The sequence below is a fragment of the Magallana gigas genome, chromosome 2 (genome assembly GCF_963853765.1).
Source record: "Magallana gigas chromosome 2, xbMagGiga1.1, whole genome shotgun sequence".
NCBI lineage: Eukaryota > Metazoa > Mollusca > Bivalvia > Ostreida > Ostreidae > Magallana > Magallana gigas.
Genome location: NC_088854.1, coordinates 39,317,597 through 39,336,565, shown reverse-complemented (window position 1 = coordinate 39,336,565; position 18,969 = coordinate 39,317,597). Strand labels below are relative to the sequence as shown.

The window sequence follows — 18,969 nt, the reverse complement described above, 5'->3', positions numbered from 1 at the left end:
AAACTATCTTTTAAAAATTTTTCAAGCCAGTACAGGTTAATAACCGTCTGTGTGTATATGAATTCATTAGACCCTTGGGTATATATAAGTGACAGCAACGATCGCTGGACTCCCGACCGCTTTTCCTTTCATATTTTTGAATTTTAAATGCATTGCCTCGCAAACAGTAGGTGTCTTTCAGCTATTTAAAGAAATATGAGTTTTTGGTTTTTTTTAATCATTTTATTTAGCTGCAAAAGCCTGTTTTAATATTAATTCTGAATGTCGCTTAAACCTTTGTCATAAAGATTAAGATAAAACAAGAGTTAAGATGATTCATTAGAAGAAAGATTCCTCTATGTAGAAATGTATGGCAAACCAGTTTTTGTACAGGATGACAGTAATGTATAATGTTTTGCTTCATTCAGGGCCCCTAAATAGCTTTTCCCACAAAAATCAGAGGTGCTGAATCGACTACCACTCCACCCAACAAGTATAGATTCCGAAACTTTACTCTCTCTCTCTCTCTCTCTCTCTCTCTCTCTCTCTCTCTCTCTCTCTCTCTCTCTCTCTCTCTCTCTCTCTCTCTCTCTCTCTCTCTCTCTCTTAACTTACCCTTTCATGACATATTTCTGATCTAATTTATATATTCATTGCACAAGATTACCTAAAGCAAACATTTTTTAAAAAATCAGATCCTCTAAATGTACGGAGGTTCTGATATTTTAAAAATGTTTGTTTAAGGTAATTTTGTGCAATGAATTAGAATAGAAACATGTCAAAAAAGTATAATTTGATTTTTACAAAAAAAAGTAAAGTCTCGGGGTCTATACTTCGGTCGGGGGGGGGGGGGGGGGGGGTGCTGTTCTGTCCTCAAGCACCCCTCTGAGGCAAAAATATGATTAACAGATGTTTGTAAACAATAACGATTTTATTTTTTTTTTGTCATTTTTGAAGTAAATCACATTTTCACAATTAAAGTTAATATTCATGAAAACTGCAGCTCATATTGCCTTAACCCCCCCCCCCCCCCCTTTTCCAAAAAAAAAATTGCCAGACTCCAAAATCTTTTCTATAGGCACTGGGTGTCTTAAAATTGTTATTGAAAACACTTAAACGATTGTTAAAAAAATTGTTAAAGACTTAATTTAAACGACTATTGAATATTCCCCTACCAACTTTCCCATAAGTCAGTTAAGTAAGCTTATATGCTTAAAAAATATTTTTGATTGCATATTAAGATCAAATATTTGTCTATTGTCCGCAGACGTACATTGTTTTATCAGCTCGCAATTTGATAATCACGTCATCCATTATGTATTACATAATTTAAGTGACATTATTCTACTTTACAAAATCTGCATGTTTACAAGTATGGGGACTCTTCACAGGAGACCTGTCAGAATCTACCAGGCACAGAATCACAGATTTTTAGGGGGGTTCAAGGTTTTTCTAGAGATGCCTAAATTGACTTTGATCAGCAAACTTGAGTGGCTCATTCGTGGTATTTTTAGCTGTCGTTAAATTCATTTTACGTTAACGAATTTTACATGTACTCGTAACATCTTAAAAATGTTGATTTAATATATATATATCGATCTTTGAACAGTTTATATATATTTTAATTATCTTTATTCAGCACGCTTAATAAACAGTTTTAATGCATTCATATATAAATTCCTGTTACATGATCGGAAAATTCTTTTTAGAAATGAAGTATACATAAACGCACAAATTTATAACAAAAAAATTCTTTGCGTCGATCGTGTAAGATTCTTAATGGTTAAATCGAACGCGATTTTTACATTAAGAATCTTACACCATCGACGCATTAATTGACATTGTGTGATTGTTATTCTTTGCTTATTGTTTTTCGTTACAAAATTCAATGATCTGACAATTCGTTGTCAGATCATTGAATTTTGTAACGAAAAACAATGAGAAAAGAATAACAATCACACAATGTCAATTAATCCAGATAAATATTATCCAAACAGGCCTATAAACCAGGGACGTATATACGTCCCCGGCGTAACGATAGGGGAATGTGTCCACGGGCAGGGTATGTGAGTTTGAGAGATAAAGTCCCAATTAAAGCACTTTTAAAATACCCCTATCTTGATCTTGTTTTGAAATTATTGTCTCACAATTGTAAACAAGAACTGGTAGAGTGACATGGAGTTCAGAGGAAGTGACGGACGCTAGTACTTATTAGATAATCTAACGCTTTCCTACTGTCTTGTTTTGAAAAGTTTAAAAGTTCACTGAGACATTCAAGAGAGACCCAGATAAAGGAAAAAATTTCCACAGTAAATGCTCTTAATGTTAAAAGATGTGACTTGATTTGATATCAAATTTGAATCTTTTTTTTTTTTACCTCTAGTAGATATCGTAAACATTAGTTTTTTTTAACATACAACTTTGCTCGGAGGAAACCATTCAGATTTTTAAATAAAATGAAAATTTGTCTCTACTGAACTCTGGAATAGCAAACAAAAAAGAAAACTATGAAATTAAACAAAATACTGTAAAAAATCAACACACTTGTAACAAATCCTATTCATTTCCTGCTGTCGCCTAAAAATTAATGGCCTTCCGTTCTGCTCACAATTCTCTAAGTAGAGAAATAATGACAAGCAAATTAAACACAAAACTTTCCCACCAAATTATAATTGGATGTACTACCCACTTAAAATGCTGCTCATCTTGGATATATATATATATATATATATATATATATATATATATATATATATATATATATATATATATATATATATATATATATATATATGCCATCACAACACTTATATTATGATTAAGGGAATTGCAAAGGAGTGGAGTTGTCGGTTTGTTTTCAGTATTATAATGCTTGTATACCGATCTACTAGCTATGGTAGCATATCTCTGCCCCTTGTGTGCAAGTTATTTTTCTATCAAATATGTCGACATGCAAGATAATTATGTTGACATGCAGATAATTATGTCAACATGCAACATAACTATGTTGACATGCAAGAAAATTGCAATCAGATAAGAATTATACAAAATCTCAAATATCGCCCTCCTGTGACATCCAAGATGCTAAATTCTACCTTTCTATGTCAACATGCAACTTATTTATGCTATGTTAACATGCAAGATAGATATGCTGACATGCATGAAACTTTTTTATGTCAACATGCAACTTATCTATGTCAACATGCAACTTACGTATGTTGACATGCGAGATAAGTATGTTGACATGCAACTTAGTTATATTTACATGCGAGATAAATATGTTGACATGGAACTTATAAGTTGTATGTCAACATAACTAAGTTGTATGTCGACATAAATATGTTTCATGTCAACATATTTATCTTGCATGTTAACATAACTAAGTTGCATGTCGACATTAAGAAGTTACATGTTAACATAGATAAGTTGCATGTTGACATCAATAGATAGCGTATCTAGCATCTTTGATGTCACTTGCTGGCGATATTTGAGATTTTTTATAACTCTTATTTGATTGCAGTTTTCTTGCATGTCAATATAGTCATGTTGCATGTTGACATAACTACCTCGCATGCCACAGCTTTATCTTGCATGTCGACATAATTAATAGAAAAATAACTTGCACACAAGGGGCAGAGACATGCCACCATAACTAGCGAATCTTCATGTAAAGAATTTCTTCACAAGGTGTAATACTCATTTTAAGACAGATTTTGATTTTTAATTAAATCCATTCTCTAATCCTTCGACTAAAACAAGCAATCTGTTGAGTGGCATACGTACATTCTGAATGTGTTAAGTTGCGTGTATATAAACATGTATGTGTGTGCATGAAACTTACACCAGACAGTCCATTAACGTTTTGAAATACTGAAGGGCTTAAGGTGGCGTAAAAACAATATATTTTAGAATATTATTATCGTTTTAGATTTCAAAATAATATGCACAATTAAGTCATATAAATTGTTATAATAAAGAAAACAATTGTACCCAAGCAAAAAAAAAAAAGAAGCTAAATCTCAAAATAATGACTTGCAGATGATTAACGCTTTTAAACAATTGAATTGTGAAGAAAAATATGAATGTTTGGGTAGATTTTCAATATGTTAGCATTTTGGAAGATGGTTCATCACAACTTTGGAAACATAAGGATGCAATAAAAACCTCTGCTATTAAAAAAATATGAAGCGTTAGTTAAATAATTACAACGCATTCAAACTATTCTTCATGATAGTTCGAAGTAGCTAATATACATGTATTTCAACATCATTTATTTATTATATACACCACTTTTATTTGAAATTGACTTAGCACTTAAGTCTCATATATATATATATATATATATATATATATATATATATATATATATATATATATATATATATATATATATATATATATATATATATATATCCTTTTCTTTTGAACAGATTACAACAATCATCCATGCAGAAGAAAATGCGACAGCCATTTTCCGATGACATGCGAGTATAACTTCACAGTTGAGTACTACCATACTTTGGCCAAAGCATGCTTCGATTGTCCGTACAATGCTACCGACTGCGACCGCCCTCACTGTGTCGCGGCAGATGGAACAAAAAGGGGGATAATCACAGTGAACAGAATGGTGCCCGGACCCGGGATCCATGTACGTAATAAAGTGCACAACGATCTCCAAAGCCATTTGTCATTTGTTTGTGCAACCATCTAAAAAAGCTTTAAATATTTGAATGAGGCTTAAAATTCCTTCAAATCGTTTTAAAATACAAGCAAACAGAGACTTCTTATTCTAAAGCACATGCAAACTCTAATAAAGAAAAATATCATTTTAATTGTTATAACTCTGTTCTATACAGTTAAAGAGAAACATATTCTTTCTTTCTTTTTTTTAAAAATAGAATTATAGATTTTTAAGCACGTGTTTCACCTTTGCAGAGTGTACGGTGCTTTGATAACCTGTAGGAACTAAATTTACCTTTTAAGAAATTATTAAAATCTGGTTGTAGATTTGTGCGGGAGATACGGTTGTTGTCAACCTGTATAACAAATTAGAGGGCGCTGATGGAATAAGTATACACTGGCACGGCCTTCACCAACGACAAACGCCACACATGGACGGGGTCTCCATGTTAACACAGTGTCCTATTAACGCTCATTCATCATTTCAATACAAGTAAGAAAATCAGAATAGTTGAAACACGGTCCCGAAGAATAGTTTTTTACATTAAACGATATGATAATTGTGAACGCAATCTTGCATTTATGAAAATAATATAATTTCATTCATGTGTATGACTAAATGTAGAACAATTTGTTAAGACAGTAATCAGTCATTCATTCTATTTATTTATAAGATTTTCTAAACATAATATGTGAATTGATTTGCAAAAGCAAAAAAAAAAAAAAAATGCAAAACAAAATGCGTAGTACTCCATGCCACTACATGTAAGCACTTGAGCAACGTAGGCATAATGTAAAAGAGTTGATGCATACTTAAAAGTATTATAGGATTAAAGAAACAAATAAAGATACATTATTCCTTTTCAAAACATACAATTTTTTTAGATTCAAACCCGACTATCCAGGAACCTACTTTTGGCACTCTCACTCTGGAACGCAGAGAATGGACGGTGTTTTTGGACCATTAGTGATTCGACAAGAAGACGCGGCCGAACCCCATCTTGGACTTTACGACCATGACTTGCCTGAACACACAGTTATTATAAATGACTGGTTGGTGGAATTATCTATCAATCGATTCACCAATCATCACTATGCAGGCGGTGATAATAAACCCGCCTCTATGCTGATCAATGGTGAGGTCTAAACTCGATTAAAAAAAAAATTAGTGAATTCTTTTCCGACATTTTAACTCTCACATCAGTCTTCCATTCGCTTTAAAAGTTCATACTTATTTGAAAAGTTTTTTATTCTTCCATAAATTTAACGCCATTATTCTATCTACTTGCAGGCAAAGGAACTTTTCGAAAGTTTGAAAACCGTGATGGAAGCAATGAGACAATTTACACACCTCATGAAATTCTAACGGTCGAGCATGGGAAACGCTACAGAATGCGCCTGATCAGCAACGGCGTATTGAACTGTCCCATTCAATTCTCAGTGGACAACCACTCTTTGACTGTCATAGCTACAGACGGTTTCCCAGTGAAACCTGTAACGGTGGAGTCTTTGAACGTGTTTGCAGGTGAACGGTTTGACGTTGTCATCGCTGCCACACAACCTGTTGGGAGTTACTGGATTCGCACGCGCGGTGAAGCAGATTGTTCCGTGAAATCAGCCCATCAAGAGGCCATACTGCGGTACCAAGGAGCTTCCGATAGTCTGCCGGAACAAAATACCGGATATGAAGCAGGACGGCGCCTTGGAAAGGTACTTGCAAAAGAATACTATAAACGCACATATAAATCAAATATATCTGTCTGTTTAATAATACTAATATCTGTACAACATCAGGTATATTCAATGAAATTATTTGATACGTTAATCAGAAACTGAACCCTTGGAATAAAGAAGAAACTGATGACCTCGTTCCCGTGTCCCGATTGATTTCTCTTCGGGATAACGACGGCGCTTTGTCGAAAACACCAAACAAAACTATCTACATGTCCATGGACTTCAATAAGATCGACAACTACCGGTTCCATGATCCTTTGCTGTATCCAATTTCGGCCGTCGAGAGATCCAAACATTTGTACCTGCCCCAAATCAACAACTTATCGATGATACTGCCTCCCGCTCCGCCCCTCACACAATTTAAGGACATTCCACAGGTACATACATGGATATTCAACAAATCAGACCTTATTAACCTTGGATTATCACAAGCAATTTTGAAAAAAAAACCGTTTGAATTGCGATTTGCACAAAAAGGTAATAATAAGAAAAATCTTTTACAGGAATTATTCTGCAATTCTGACAACGTCGGTCGTGACTGTTCCTCAGAATACTGTGAGTGTGTGCACGTTGAGAAAGTTGGACTAGGAGACGTTGTCGAGTTTGTTATGGTTGACGAGGGTAAAACATTTGACGCCAACCATCCGATGCATCTTCATGGGTTTAGTTACAGAGTGGTAGCAATGGGAAAGGTACGTGTGCAAATGTAAAAAAAAAAGTTGTTGAATAAACGTAATAAATGTATATTCCATATGATATCTACATATTGGTAATCTGCTCGTTGTTTTATTATTATTTATTATTTTTTTTTTTTACAGAGTTTAATTAAGTTATTAACCGCCGACTTTTAAAAGAATTATTTTGATATGAAAAACACTAGCTTACAAAGAAATAAGAAAAATGGTTGATAAGTTGGTTTATACATTGTGTTCGAAGTCCCAAGGAACCAGGAATTGCTGTATACAGCGATTGCTGTCATTCATATTATATGCTTATATGCAGATTGGCAAATCAACCACCATGCAAGAGGTGAAGGATTTGGACGCAGCCGGAAACATTACCAGGAATCTAAATATGTCAGCTTTAAAAGACACTATCACAGTTCCTGACGGTGGATACAGCATTGTCCGGATACACGCCAACAATCCAGGTACACTTGAATTTCGAGTATATACAAACAAGTCAATTTAAAGTATGTATCGCTGAGGAATTTTTTTTCTTCATATCGTTAGAAATGTGCAAGAAAAACGCCCAAGTTCGGGTGATTCTGACATTAAATATAAAAATGAACCCAAATTCCTATTCATTTAGTGGGGCTTTATTTTCATACAAAAAAAATAACTAATAGGCTCTGGATTGAGGAAAATTCTGACATGGTAAATATTTTCATGGTTTGCATTACGAATCATATGTCGTTTATACACAGCTTTTTAAAAGTACGTATTTTAATTTAATTCATCTGTATGTTGTGCGTATTAGGCAAATTTATTGTACACATATAAAACTCTTGACAACTTTTTAACATTTTATTTGACAATCTGTTTATTTTGGTTTCGCAGGGTTTTGGTTTTTCCATTGCCACATTGATTTCCACGCAGAAATAGGGATGGGGTTTGTTTTGCAAGTCGGAGAATTGAAACAAATGCCAAAAGCACCGCATAAGTTTCCAGTGTGCGGAAATTGGAAATATACAACACCAGCAGAGGATGAGGAAGATGAGGACAAATGCCCCATCAACAATACCGGAAGTGTGCATAGAACGAGATCTGTGGCGCTGTTCATGTTCGGTTACTTGTGTTTTGTTATGTCATGTTTGTTGTAACAGTTTAAACACTCGATATGATACCTAATAAATATATATCAAGGGGAAAAACATTGATATGTTTCTTGTAATTTTGTGGTGTGACTGGCCGCTACGATTTCACTTCGAGGCTACCCCGGACCGACTTGCAATCAATACAGGGATATCGATAGCTAGATCGTGCGATGGGTAAGTGAAAGTGAACAAACGTCAAAAATCAATCAAAATTCAATCAATCAATAGTTAGATTCATAGTAATGTTAATAAGATAGGCATAATGCACAAAGGCAAAAGCACATATAACATAAATGTTATAAAAATAGTGCCTGTTTGGGAGGGTAACTGTTGAAATTGACACCCCGAGGAAACCATTGTCAACCGACGTGAAGCGGAGGTTGACAGTGGTTTTCGAGGGGTGTCAATTTCAACAGTTACTTTCCCAAACAGGCACTATTTATTTTATTATACTGAATGTCTTATTTTTAAAGAAATTTTTTTACTGCTTTTAAATAAATCTACGGCGAATCGTACGCGCATAGTTTACGCGCATATAACAATTCAGTTTATTCGCTCAAACCATGAAATAATACATGAGGACATTCATTATATACAGTTCAAAAGTCGGAAATGAATAGATAAGTAGTAGATAAATAGTGAATAAGCATAAATATACAATATATACAATGAAAATAGGAAAAGTATAATAATAGAGGACAGACTATTACTTCAGACTGTATATTTCGATAATAAAATAAAATAATTTGTTCAGGTTTGTAACATTAGAACAAGACCTAAGTTCACAAAACTTATTATTATACTTTCATGTTAAATACTGAAATCTGATTGGTTTAGACGCAGTTGGTAATCCGTTCTATTACCTTCAGCGTTAGCAACACACTTGGCAACGGGTAACACAACGAATGCGCGTAAATTATGTGCGTACGGTTCGCCGTGGACTCACTTCATTTCTATTTAAAAGCAGTAAAAAAAATTTTAAAATAGGACATTCAGTATAATAAAATAAATAGTGCCTGTATGGGAGGGTAACTGTTGAAATTGACACCCCTCGAAAACCATTGTCAACCTCCGCTTCGCTTCTGGGGGTGTCAATTTCAACAGTTACCCTCCAAAACAGGCACTATTTATATAATAGTATTTGGAGCTGAACAGTATTTATCATCAAGATATTAATGTCTAAATGTCAATAGCTCTTTACATTCAAGAATATAATGGAATTCGTCGACAATTTGACCTGAATTACACAATTTACACACTCTTTGGTTTAGAGGAACATTGTGCCATCTCCCAGTCTCCACTGGGAGATGATGGTTTGAGGTTCTAAATTTCATAAAAATCTTTCTGAGCTTATGTGGCAGTATCTTAATGTAATTTTCCTAACTAATTTTTTTCTTAAAAATCTTTTAAATTTGCCCTTTTGAAGAATCATTAATTTCACTAGACCATTTTGGGATATATTACTCTTGTAACCTTTGTTTTACAATTGCAGAAATCCACTTTACATTTATTTTATTTTGTTCAAACCAAATATTTGAAAAACCACACATATCTAAAATATATTTTAACTCCTGCAATCCAAGAGTTTGACATGTTTCCCCTTTGATATTGCAAGACCAAAAACTTACAAAAAGAAACCCCAGATACAAATTTGTTTTCAGAGTTTGTAAAAAATTGTGAGCAGTAGGAAATCATTCTGGTATATACATTGCGCAGTCTGGTTTATTATTATATACAATGTATGACACAAGCGCGTGCTTGTCATGTACGTATATGTTTAAGCATATAATATTTATATTTGGATATCGTCGGTCCTATAACACACCAAGCGGTACAGGCACATCAAAAAGACAAGATTTCTCTGACATGGTCATAAAAACCACACACACACACACACACACACACACACACACACACACACACACTGCTTAACAGTTCTGGCTTTATAGTTCTAAGAGAGCCAGATGTGTATAGTATTAACATTCTTCATACCTGTTGAACAACAGTTGGATTCGACCCACAACTACATATATATTTCGAAGACGCAAATCCGTCAGTGAGATGAATCTCAATTTAGTGATATATCATTTTCGGCATCTCCGTGTTGTTAATTACATGTTCATATTTCAGGAATTTGAGGAAAGCCCCAACTTCCGCTCGTATGGCGTTTAATTTAGGCAATAATGTGGGAAACAATCCGTAAAATATATACGAAACAGTAAATTAAATAATGGGGTGAGGACAGCTCCATTTCATAAATGCTTTCTCTCACAGTATCGATGTGCAATACCGTATAAAGCACGTTAAAACTGCAGTTAATTAATGATAAAAAAAACCCGCCAGCTTCTGAGCTGTACGTCTTGACTTCGAGTACCGCCGGAACTTTTGCAAAATTTTACCTTCGTAAGAACTGTATTAGATGCTATTTAAAAATGAAAAACTGCGGAAACAGTTTGTCTTCAAATCCATTGAACATAAATTTCATATTTACTTTGGTTAGTAAGGATACAATGTTATTATATGCATTTTCCTTATGAACTTAGAAGTTTTGGCATTATCAAATATACTTCCGAAACTGTTTACTAGTAACAGTGCAACTTCTCCATGCGCGAATTTATAGGGACCGGGGCTGAAAGTACTTAACAGAATTTCAAGAAACAATTGTCCGTTGATAAAGACATAATGTATGGACAAGCACATTTGCTTATAAATTTTGATTTGATAATTTTCTTGGAGTTTTTACCTTTTTACACTGTATTTAAAAATATCTGTTATATTTATGTCTGCATGTTTATTACCTTTTACCATGCCTTGTCATAATGCAGGGACATTGAATTTGTAAGCGTTTAGTTCATGAATCGAAAAAAGAGGAATATTACTCCCAATGAGATCAACGGCTGCTATAAGGATATTTCTGTCAAGTTATGCGCGCAAAGTATGCTGAAATTCAATTATAATTTATAAAAATATCTTTCGGAATATCATTTTCTCTATGGAAAACATGAATGCATGTATGAAGGGATAATGATTATAAAGAACTAGTATTTGTGCATTTTATATTGAGATAACACTACAAAGTAAGTTTCGTGTTCATTCTTGATAAACCGCAATTACATAACACAGACACGTGCGATTTCAACAATTGCAGTTGATAGACGAATATTCTGGCCTGTGTGACCGGTGGGGTTAGGATAAAGATTTAAATTTTTTTAGTTTTATTTTATTTCACCATACAATAAAAGGTAAATATCAATCAGTGTACATGTTGTACTGTGGGTATGAATTAACCAGTCACTTATCGAGGTTACAAGTGACGAAGTATCATCAAAAGCATTCACAACTATTTAGTATACGTAATTCTTTCCTTTTGATCGTGGAGAGAAACATTATACAGGCACGTAGCATTGTTTTTTTAAGTGGAAAGGGGGGATGCACAGACTTTCCCAAAATCTTGCTAAGCCAAAAATACTTACTAGCTTCCTCAATCTTTAAAATCCCAATCCGTTGGGATTGGGGTGGTGTCATGCGTCGTACCATTTTAAAGTCTACTAGTAAATGTCGACATTTCCGATATTTTTTAATTATTTTCAACACTGTCCACAAACAGAGCCCTGCCCCCACCATCCTGATTCTACATGCGTGCTGTATATACAAATAAATACTATGTACAACAACAATCATCACTTTATTAGTTCTTGATTTAGTTATGTATATTTATTTATTAAAGTATGAAAATGAACAATATGCATGTACAGTAAATACTAGTATATAAAAATAAGTCAACACATTTTCGACGTAGAGAAAAATATATCTGTTCTATTTCTATATACTTCGAGTTCTCCAGTCAATTTAATTGAAATTGATACTGCACTAAAATACTTTTGAAATATTTAAAGTTTTCGTAACATTAGATTCCAAAAGAAATTCCGCTTCTTGTCAATAAATACTAATGAAAATAGCCTAGTAAGAAAACCGTCACGAGACTGATAAATATAGCAGATGCATTTAGAATGGTCTTCAATTTCGAGTCTTCCTCTAATGACGTCATCTTTCTACGCAATGCTTGTAGTTCCTGTGCTGTCATATTCTGTTTTGCATCCTCGTCAATTCCACACACCCAGTTTCTACACTTGGTCTTAAGTCGTTGGAAACCGCCTGAAAAATGAGTAACATTTAAAGGAATGTATCATATCTGTGAAATTTCTACCAACATAAAAGGTGCATTATATAGTTGTACTTTCATCTTTTGAAAAAAAAATTAATTTTTGTATGCAGAGAATGCCATATTGATTAAAGTTTATGACTGCAATGTTAACTTGTAACTGGGTCATTTAAATTCAAACAAAAAATTATGCACATGTGAGTAAAAAAAAATCAAATTCAAATGGAAAGAACTTCAACTAAACAGTGTCATGAGTTATCTCTCTTTTTCAAACACTGAAGTCATACTGCATGGTGTCCTTCCATAAAATATGTCAGTTGAAGATCGGGATAGACAAAAACAATTAAAAAGAATTTAGGTATTCATAATAACGTTTATTGTAAAAGGACGTTGAATTCCATAACCCCCCCCCCCAAAAAAAAAAAAAATGAAAGCTTACAATGGGCGGAGTAGTCAAGAACAATGCAAAAAAAAAAACAAATTCTAACCTTCCTCGTTCTCAGCTGCTGGATCACTCTCCTGTATCTGCATGGTTTTAGAATCTTCTCCTTTTACATGGACAGAGATATGGACTTCTTCATCCTCGTCGTCAGTCAGTTCCGGTTCCTCTTCATCATCTTTTGTCCACCATGTTAATCGATGAAGCTACAGAAAAATCAAGTGTACTTATCGAAGGTTTATTGGGAAATCTTTCATCATAAAAAAATTCTGATTTACAAATATAATTTGTTTTTACCTTTAACTGTTTAAATTATCTTGAATCACCGTAAACATGTTTTCAACTAAAATATTTTTCTTCTGTAAATTCTAACAAAACCCTTCTTGTACATAATGGAACCATAAAAATCTGCAACATCAAGAAATTTGTTTCATAATTGAAAAAAAATTAATATAAATAGAGTAACCTATACCTTCTTTTCTGGGCGTGGTTGAGTAAACAAACTTATGACCACCATAGCAATGGTTGAAAACAAAGCCAAAAGTGTTGCAAAATGTAGAAAATCCACTTTGGAAATGATTTCTGGTCTTGGGTCCACTTCGTTACTGCCACACGCAGGTGCGAGAAAAGTAAAATCTAGAACCATGCGTACAAATCCCACCACAATACTCAGCATCAGTCCCCAAAACACGCCCTATGAAAAACATTGTACAATAGTGCATTACATTGACAGCTTGTTGAAGCAATATGAGCTTAATTTATTTTTTTTTGGAATTTTATTGCAGAACTGTAATATATACTACTTACATGACCAAAATAAATTTTGTATGTTATAAATTTTTGTTAGTTACATTTTTGTAAGAAAAGCTATTGAGAGTCTGCGCAAAATTACAGTACTGTTGTCTTGTATAGACCACGTTTGTAAAATATTTGTTCGAAAATAAATTATTCATTTGCTTTAAACTTATCTATCATAAAACATTAAAATTACATGAAGAATTATCATAACATCGAAAAAGAAAGTTTGGAAAAAAGCTCAAATTGCTAAGACTTGAAATTGAGATTATTAGCAGTGGCGTCGGAAGCAAATTGAAAGTGGGGGGGGGGACTGGACTAATCCTCAGAAATCTTAACAAGCAAAAAAAAAAACCTTATTCCCAAAATCGTGAAAATCCTTATCCGTGTGTGTGTGTGTGTGGGGGGGGGGGGGGGAGGGGGGCATAGGTTTACCTATGACTCCCAACTTCTCAATATTTCAATCTTTTCAAGGTACATTTATGTTTCCTGAGACAAAAAGTGGGGGGGGGGCTGAACCCTCTCTGATGCTATGTGCCTAATGGTTAGGTCCTCCTTTGCAAAACAAAGTGGGGGGGGGGGGGGCTAAGCCCCCCCCTAGCCCCCCCCCCCCCCCCCCCCCCCCCGGTTCCGACGCCTATGATTAGTATAATCATTGTGAGCCCACCCCTCCTTCCTTTGTCCCAAACACACTTTCAGAATATCTATCACGAGCATACAATTTTACCTGTTCTGTTGTTCGCTTCCAAAATAACCCCAAAAGAAACATCATACAAAGTGGAGGGATGAGATAGGACTTTACGGATTGCATATAGAACCAGAACCGTCCACCCTGTGTCTGCTGTAGAATGGGCAGCCACAGTATACTGAGGGCAATAAGGACAAGAACAGTAACTCGTCCCACGATCATCAGCTCCGACTGAGACGCTTTTTTGCGGAACTGGTGCCAGATGTCCAGGGTCATGATGGAGCTTGCACTATTCAAGATGGAGGTCAAGGAGCTCATCAATGCAGCCAACAAAGCCGCCAACATCAGACCACGGAGGCCTGTCATAAAAAATAATAAGTAAGTATTATGCAAAGAACTAGTCTAAGAAGAGATAGGAGACATACCTGTATTTGACACCCTCTACAAATCCATTAATTCTACTATGAGTAGTGTTAAACCCAAAAGGTTTGCATTTCTTATAAATATTAATTGTTACATGTGATTTTATATTTTTCAGGTCACAATGTGTGATTTTTTTTATCCATTGAAACAATATATGTAGGGACTGACAACGGACTTCTTCTAAATAGTTGTAGTTAATTCTAATTACGGTAAAAATCGGGGTTTCTTTCCATGTAATTTGTTCTAGATTGATCAGAACTTACATGAAAGACGTGAATTAAAAAGAAAAAACACTATCTTTTGGTTGTTGATTTGGGCTATACAGGTAGCAAACATTCATGTAGTAGAAAAAACACAATGTTTTTTCTCTGCTATGAATGATACCTTTATACCCTCATGACTTACAAAAACAATAATGAAACACATTTATTGATTAAATTAATGATCGGAAATTGTCAATGCTAACACAAGGCTCGTAAACTTATGTATAGCTTCTCTTAAAAAAATTATAGTATGGTAATGTTTAACAGCATACTAAGATGTTTATTCTTCAGTTAATGCATTTGCATCTTTTGTGCCCTATTTTTGCGTTGTCACGTGTCATACATTGGCGCTATAGGTCGTAGGGGGGGGGGGGGCAGCAGCTTATAAAAGTCTAAAAATAAGTTTACACGTGTTTTTGTTAAGGAATTACATGAACCTTTTGGCAGTAAACGTAGAACCATGAGCGGATAAGCTATGTTGGTACATCCACTTTTGTTGTTGCAAAACGCCATGCATTTATCTGGATCAGAACATGCCACCTCCTCTGTAATATAAAGAAAAAGTAAAACGATATGACTGAGCGTGGAAATCAGGTACAATGCAGTTCGATAACTTATTTTATAAGGCTTTTATATGATCATATGTGTAAGATGAAAAGAGAAAGAGTGAATGAGACAGATAGGCAGAGAAAAGTAGAAACCTGTGTAGAGAATCCGACTGTTCATTCCGGGAATTACGAACATCAGGAACCCCGTTAATTTTAGCGCCGCTCCAAGCAGCGCCCCTGCCTTTGCGTGTACCATATTTCGAGCAGATAGTGTTCGCTGAACGATTATCTATTGTATAATGACATTAAAGACAAAAGTAACGCACAAAAGAAGACACATTCGTACATAAAAGCTTGATTTGATTAATGCTACGTGTAGCCATTAAGTCCATATAGTTTAGTTCATACAACAGGCAAGATTGTAGATTTTTTTTTAAAACAATTGTTTAAATCGGAAACGCTAATAAATATTACCTGATCCTGGTCCCATGTGTAGAGACCCAGGGTAGAAAGGCCGAGTAAAGCACCAGGCCAGGGAATGTCCCCTGTGACAGCATCTCTAAAAATATGGAGCGAATCTGCTGGAGGCACCCCACAGGAATAGTGAGAGCGATTGTATCTGGTCTCATTTGATATGGCATTCATAAATTTTGTTTCCATGGCCTCGTATCCTCCTACCTCTATAATAGCTAAAATAAGTTAAAATTAAAGTTATTAAAATGTGGAATAAAAAAAAACATTAGAGAGAGAGAGAGAGAGAGAGAGAGAGAGAGATGTTACTTTGCTTCATCCTCATTGGAACCATCATCATATATGACCATTATCAATAACATATTATTAGATGACTCTTAAGTATCGTTATCATATTCGTTACCCAGTAATATGAAATATGAGAATATGTAATTTACTAACACATGAAGAAGAGTATGGTTGCACCAATGATGAGTACCACGGTTTGCAAGGTATCTGTGTAGATTACAGAGGCCAGACCACCTGAAAGTAAAGTAAAAAAGACATAGGTATATTTGACACATTAAATAGGTCATTGATCAGTTAAAACACATGCAAGAGCATATATCGCGCAGTGAAAAACCCTTGGGCATTGCTATGTATATAAACACTACAGGTTAAAGCTTCCGTTATCTTTGATGCACTTTACATAATCCAACATGTACCTACCAACTGTGGTATATAGAGCAGTGATTCCAAGTATTATGCTGACACACAAATAGATATTCCATTCCAGCATTTGTTGTAGAAAAATTGCTCCTGTATAGATTTCACCCTACAAAAGTGTAAGTTAAGATGAAAGCTTTGATACGAGTACATATCATTTTTCTGTTCCAGCGAAAGATGTATACATGTGCAGAAGATTGTAAGCATATTGGGGTCATGCAAAACAGAACGCCTTTAAAAGTTTTAAAGCAGCTAGTAATGAGTGAACTCAATATATGTATTCTTAAAAGCTTTTTTTCCAGGTCCACCTGTCTTGTCACAGTTGTTTGGTTACATATAAATAGATTTGATTGTTCAATAAACGTTGGCATGAGATGATGACGGAATCATCCACGCGGTGTCCTCGTTTTCTGACCAAAAAACAACTAAAAAACGCTCTATGCAATATAAACATTTTAATATACCGGTAACTTACAGAGACATTAAAGAGGATGTAGCCAAGTAGAGCGAGAAAGGACACGTACATGCGCAGTCGACGTCCTCCGAATCGCTTCTTCACCCATTCAGGTATGGTGTAGGCCTTTATAAAGAATGAATTGCGTCATTTAAAAAAACGATGTGAACAAATCGATTGTTTAATATGCTAAAGATGATATACATGTAATATATTCACTTACCCCACATGCAACATACACGGGAAGAAATACCCAACCCAGTAAAATCAGGAAAAACACCGCCTATAAAGAAAAACATATATTTTGCGTCTTCCACACTTCATCCGAAAATAAAAAGTCAAAAATTTTTTTTTATGTAAACAGTGAAATTTTCGTCATGAAATAAAATTTAAGTGAAATCTAACTCGCACTAAAATTCAAAATATCTTTTAAAAAAGGTTTTCTAATCACAAACATGAAAAATAATAATAGTTTTTTGTGAGAGTACCTTTCTCTAAAGATATATTAACAATCTAATATTTATAACATTATGCCATACATTGCAAAAACAGTATTTTAAAAAAAATTCATTTAAAATTGTTACACATTAATTACATATACATACTATATACATTTTATAGCCTTACATGCCATTCATATATAGTGACAGCTATTCCAGACCCTGCAGCTGTACCAGCCAAACCAATGAACATAGGGGCTCCTATGTTACTAGCATATATTGAGGCACCAATCTGGAGAGAAAAGAATCGCTTGATACTGTAATATTTTTTATCAATAGTATAAATAGGTAAATACATGTATACAAACAACAAAGGCATCTTTATAATTTTAAATGCAACCGTTAAACAAATGCTTAAACATTTTTAAAAATGCCTGCAATTTCCACGTTATAAATTAAGGTGATTTCTATGCAAGCACTGGTTAAAAGACGGGGTCGGAACATTATCAAAAATAACGCGTATTCAAAATCAGTAATGTAATACTGTATAAACACATTAGCATTCCCTTTAGGGTTTTATTTTTTTTGCATTAAACCTGTTACCACTAGTTAAGGGTCATGAATTTCAAATTTCTACATGACTGAACACGGTTCTTTAGTTGCTGAATTTAGGTTCGTTGTAAAACTCACAGGTATCCAGTGCATGTCTTTTCCCGCCAAAAAGTAGCCCTTCGCATTGCCTTTGTTTGGTCTGAACGTCGACTGGATTGAAGATTGAATAAAACATGAATATGTGCACTGTTAAGTCAAAAGAACGACTAATATATCATTATTTTAGTGAGATAAACTTGAAATCAGAAGCACCGTAGCATAAAGATAAAAACAATTTTTATATCTAAAAGGCAAGCTAAAACAATACCCACAATCCAACAGCCAGAACAATGCAAAAATAAACACCAAGGGTGATATAGTCTTCCAAGAATAAGTTTTCTGCCATAGTAGCTAACTGTAAAATTTCTAGTTTCAATATGAACGTTTCGCATTCAACCGGAGGTCATGCCTAAAATCTCAGGTAAATGACACTGCGTTAACGCGATGTCGTCTGTTGATATATACATAGTGCTGTAGTCGTCTGCCTTTATTTTTCACAGATAAATTTATTGTTCGTACGTATGTGATCGTTTTATCAACTTTTGCTCCTTCTTCTCAACCAATATATATTTATAGATCTGTTTGACTTTCATATTAACGATTGACCTCAGCAAAAACCAAAAATGTCATTAAAACATTGCATAGTTAATGATATGAAAGGTTTTTGACCATTGTGATTTTAATCAATATTTTACAGGATATATCGTTTTAGATATGATGG

General features: G+C 34.3%; 2 protein-coding genes across 2 annotated transcripts in view; one reads left to right on the top strand and one right to left on the bottom strand.

Annotated features, from left to right (window-relative positions):
• The window catches only part of LOC117681106 (uncharacterized), an 8,693-nt gene extending 423 nt beyond the window's left edge, over nucleotides 1-8,270 (top strand). The window contains exons 2-9 of the mRNA XM_034444274.2: nucleotides 4,410-4,627; nucleotides 4,986-5,152; nucleotides 5,545-5,795; nucleotides 5,951-6,369; nucleotides 6,489-6,770; nucleotides 6,897-7,085; nucleotides 7,396-7,543; nucleotides 7,953-8,270. Coding sequence (XP_034300165.2) covers nucleotides 4,410-4,627; nucleotides 4,986-5,152; nucleotides 5,545-5,795; nucleotides 5,951-6,369; nucleotides 6,489-6,770; nucleotides 6,897-7,085; nucleotides 7,396-7,543; nucleotides 7,953-8,215 — 1,937 coding nt within the window. The 3' untranslated portion in view covers nucleotides 8,216-8,270. The remainder of the gene's footprint in view (nucleotides 1-4,409; nucleotides 4,628-4,985; nucleotides 5,153-5,544; nucleotides 5,796-5,950; nucleotides 6,370-6,488; nucleotides 6,771-6,896; nucleotides 7,086-7,395; nucleotides 7,544-7,952) is intronic.
• A 3,608-nt stretch (nucleotides 8,271-11,878) lies between these two features.
• LOC117681104 (sodium/glucose cotransporter 4) lies at nucleotides 11,879-18,712 on the bottom strand. Its single transcript, XM_034444270.2, has 14 exons — nucleotides 18,517-18,712; nucleotides 18,288-18,359; nucleotides 17,785-17,889; nucleotides 17,381-17,440; nucleotides 17,179-17,283; nucleotides 16,707-16,812; nucleotides 16,440-16,520; nucleotides 16,002-16,216; nucleotides 15,681-15,816; nucleotides 15,417-15,524; nucleotides 14,333-14,652; nucleotides 13,283-13,504; nucleotides 12,860-13,016; nucleotides 11,879-12,364 (listed from the first exon to the last, which is right to left on the bottom strand). The coding sequence occupies exons 1-14, from the start codon at nucleotides 18,592-18,594 to the stop codon at nucleotides 12,156-12,158; spliced, it is 1,974 nt and encodes a 657-aa protein (XP_034300161.2). The 5' UTR covers nucleotides 18,595-18,712; the 3' UTR covers nucleotides 11,879-12,155.
• Nucleotides 18,713-18,969: the final 257 nt, after the last annotated feature.

Coding starts and splice junctions, on each gene's coding strand:
- LOC117681104 (XM_034444270.2), bottom strand. CDS start 18,594: ATGGCAGAAAACTTATTCTTGGAAGACTATATCACCCTTGGTGTTTAT. Junction 16,217..16,439: donor AACCATACTCTTCTTCATGT/GTTAGTAAATTA, acceptor AACTTATTTTAG/CTATTATAGAGGTAGGAGGA. Junction 13,017..13,282: donor AACCACGCCCAGAAAAGAAG/GTATAGGTTACT, acceptor ATTTTTCTGTAG/CTTCATCGATTAACATGGTG.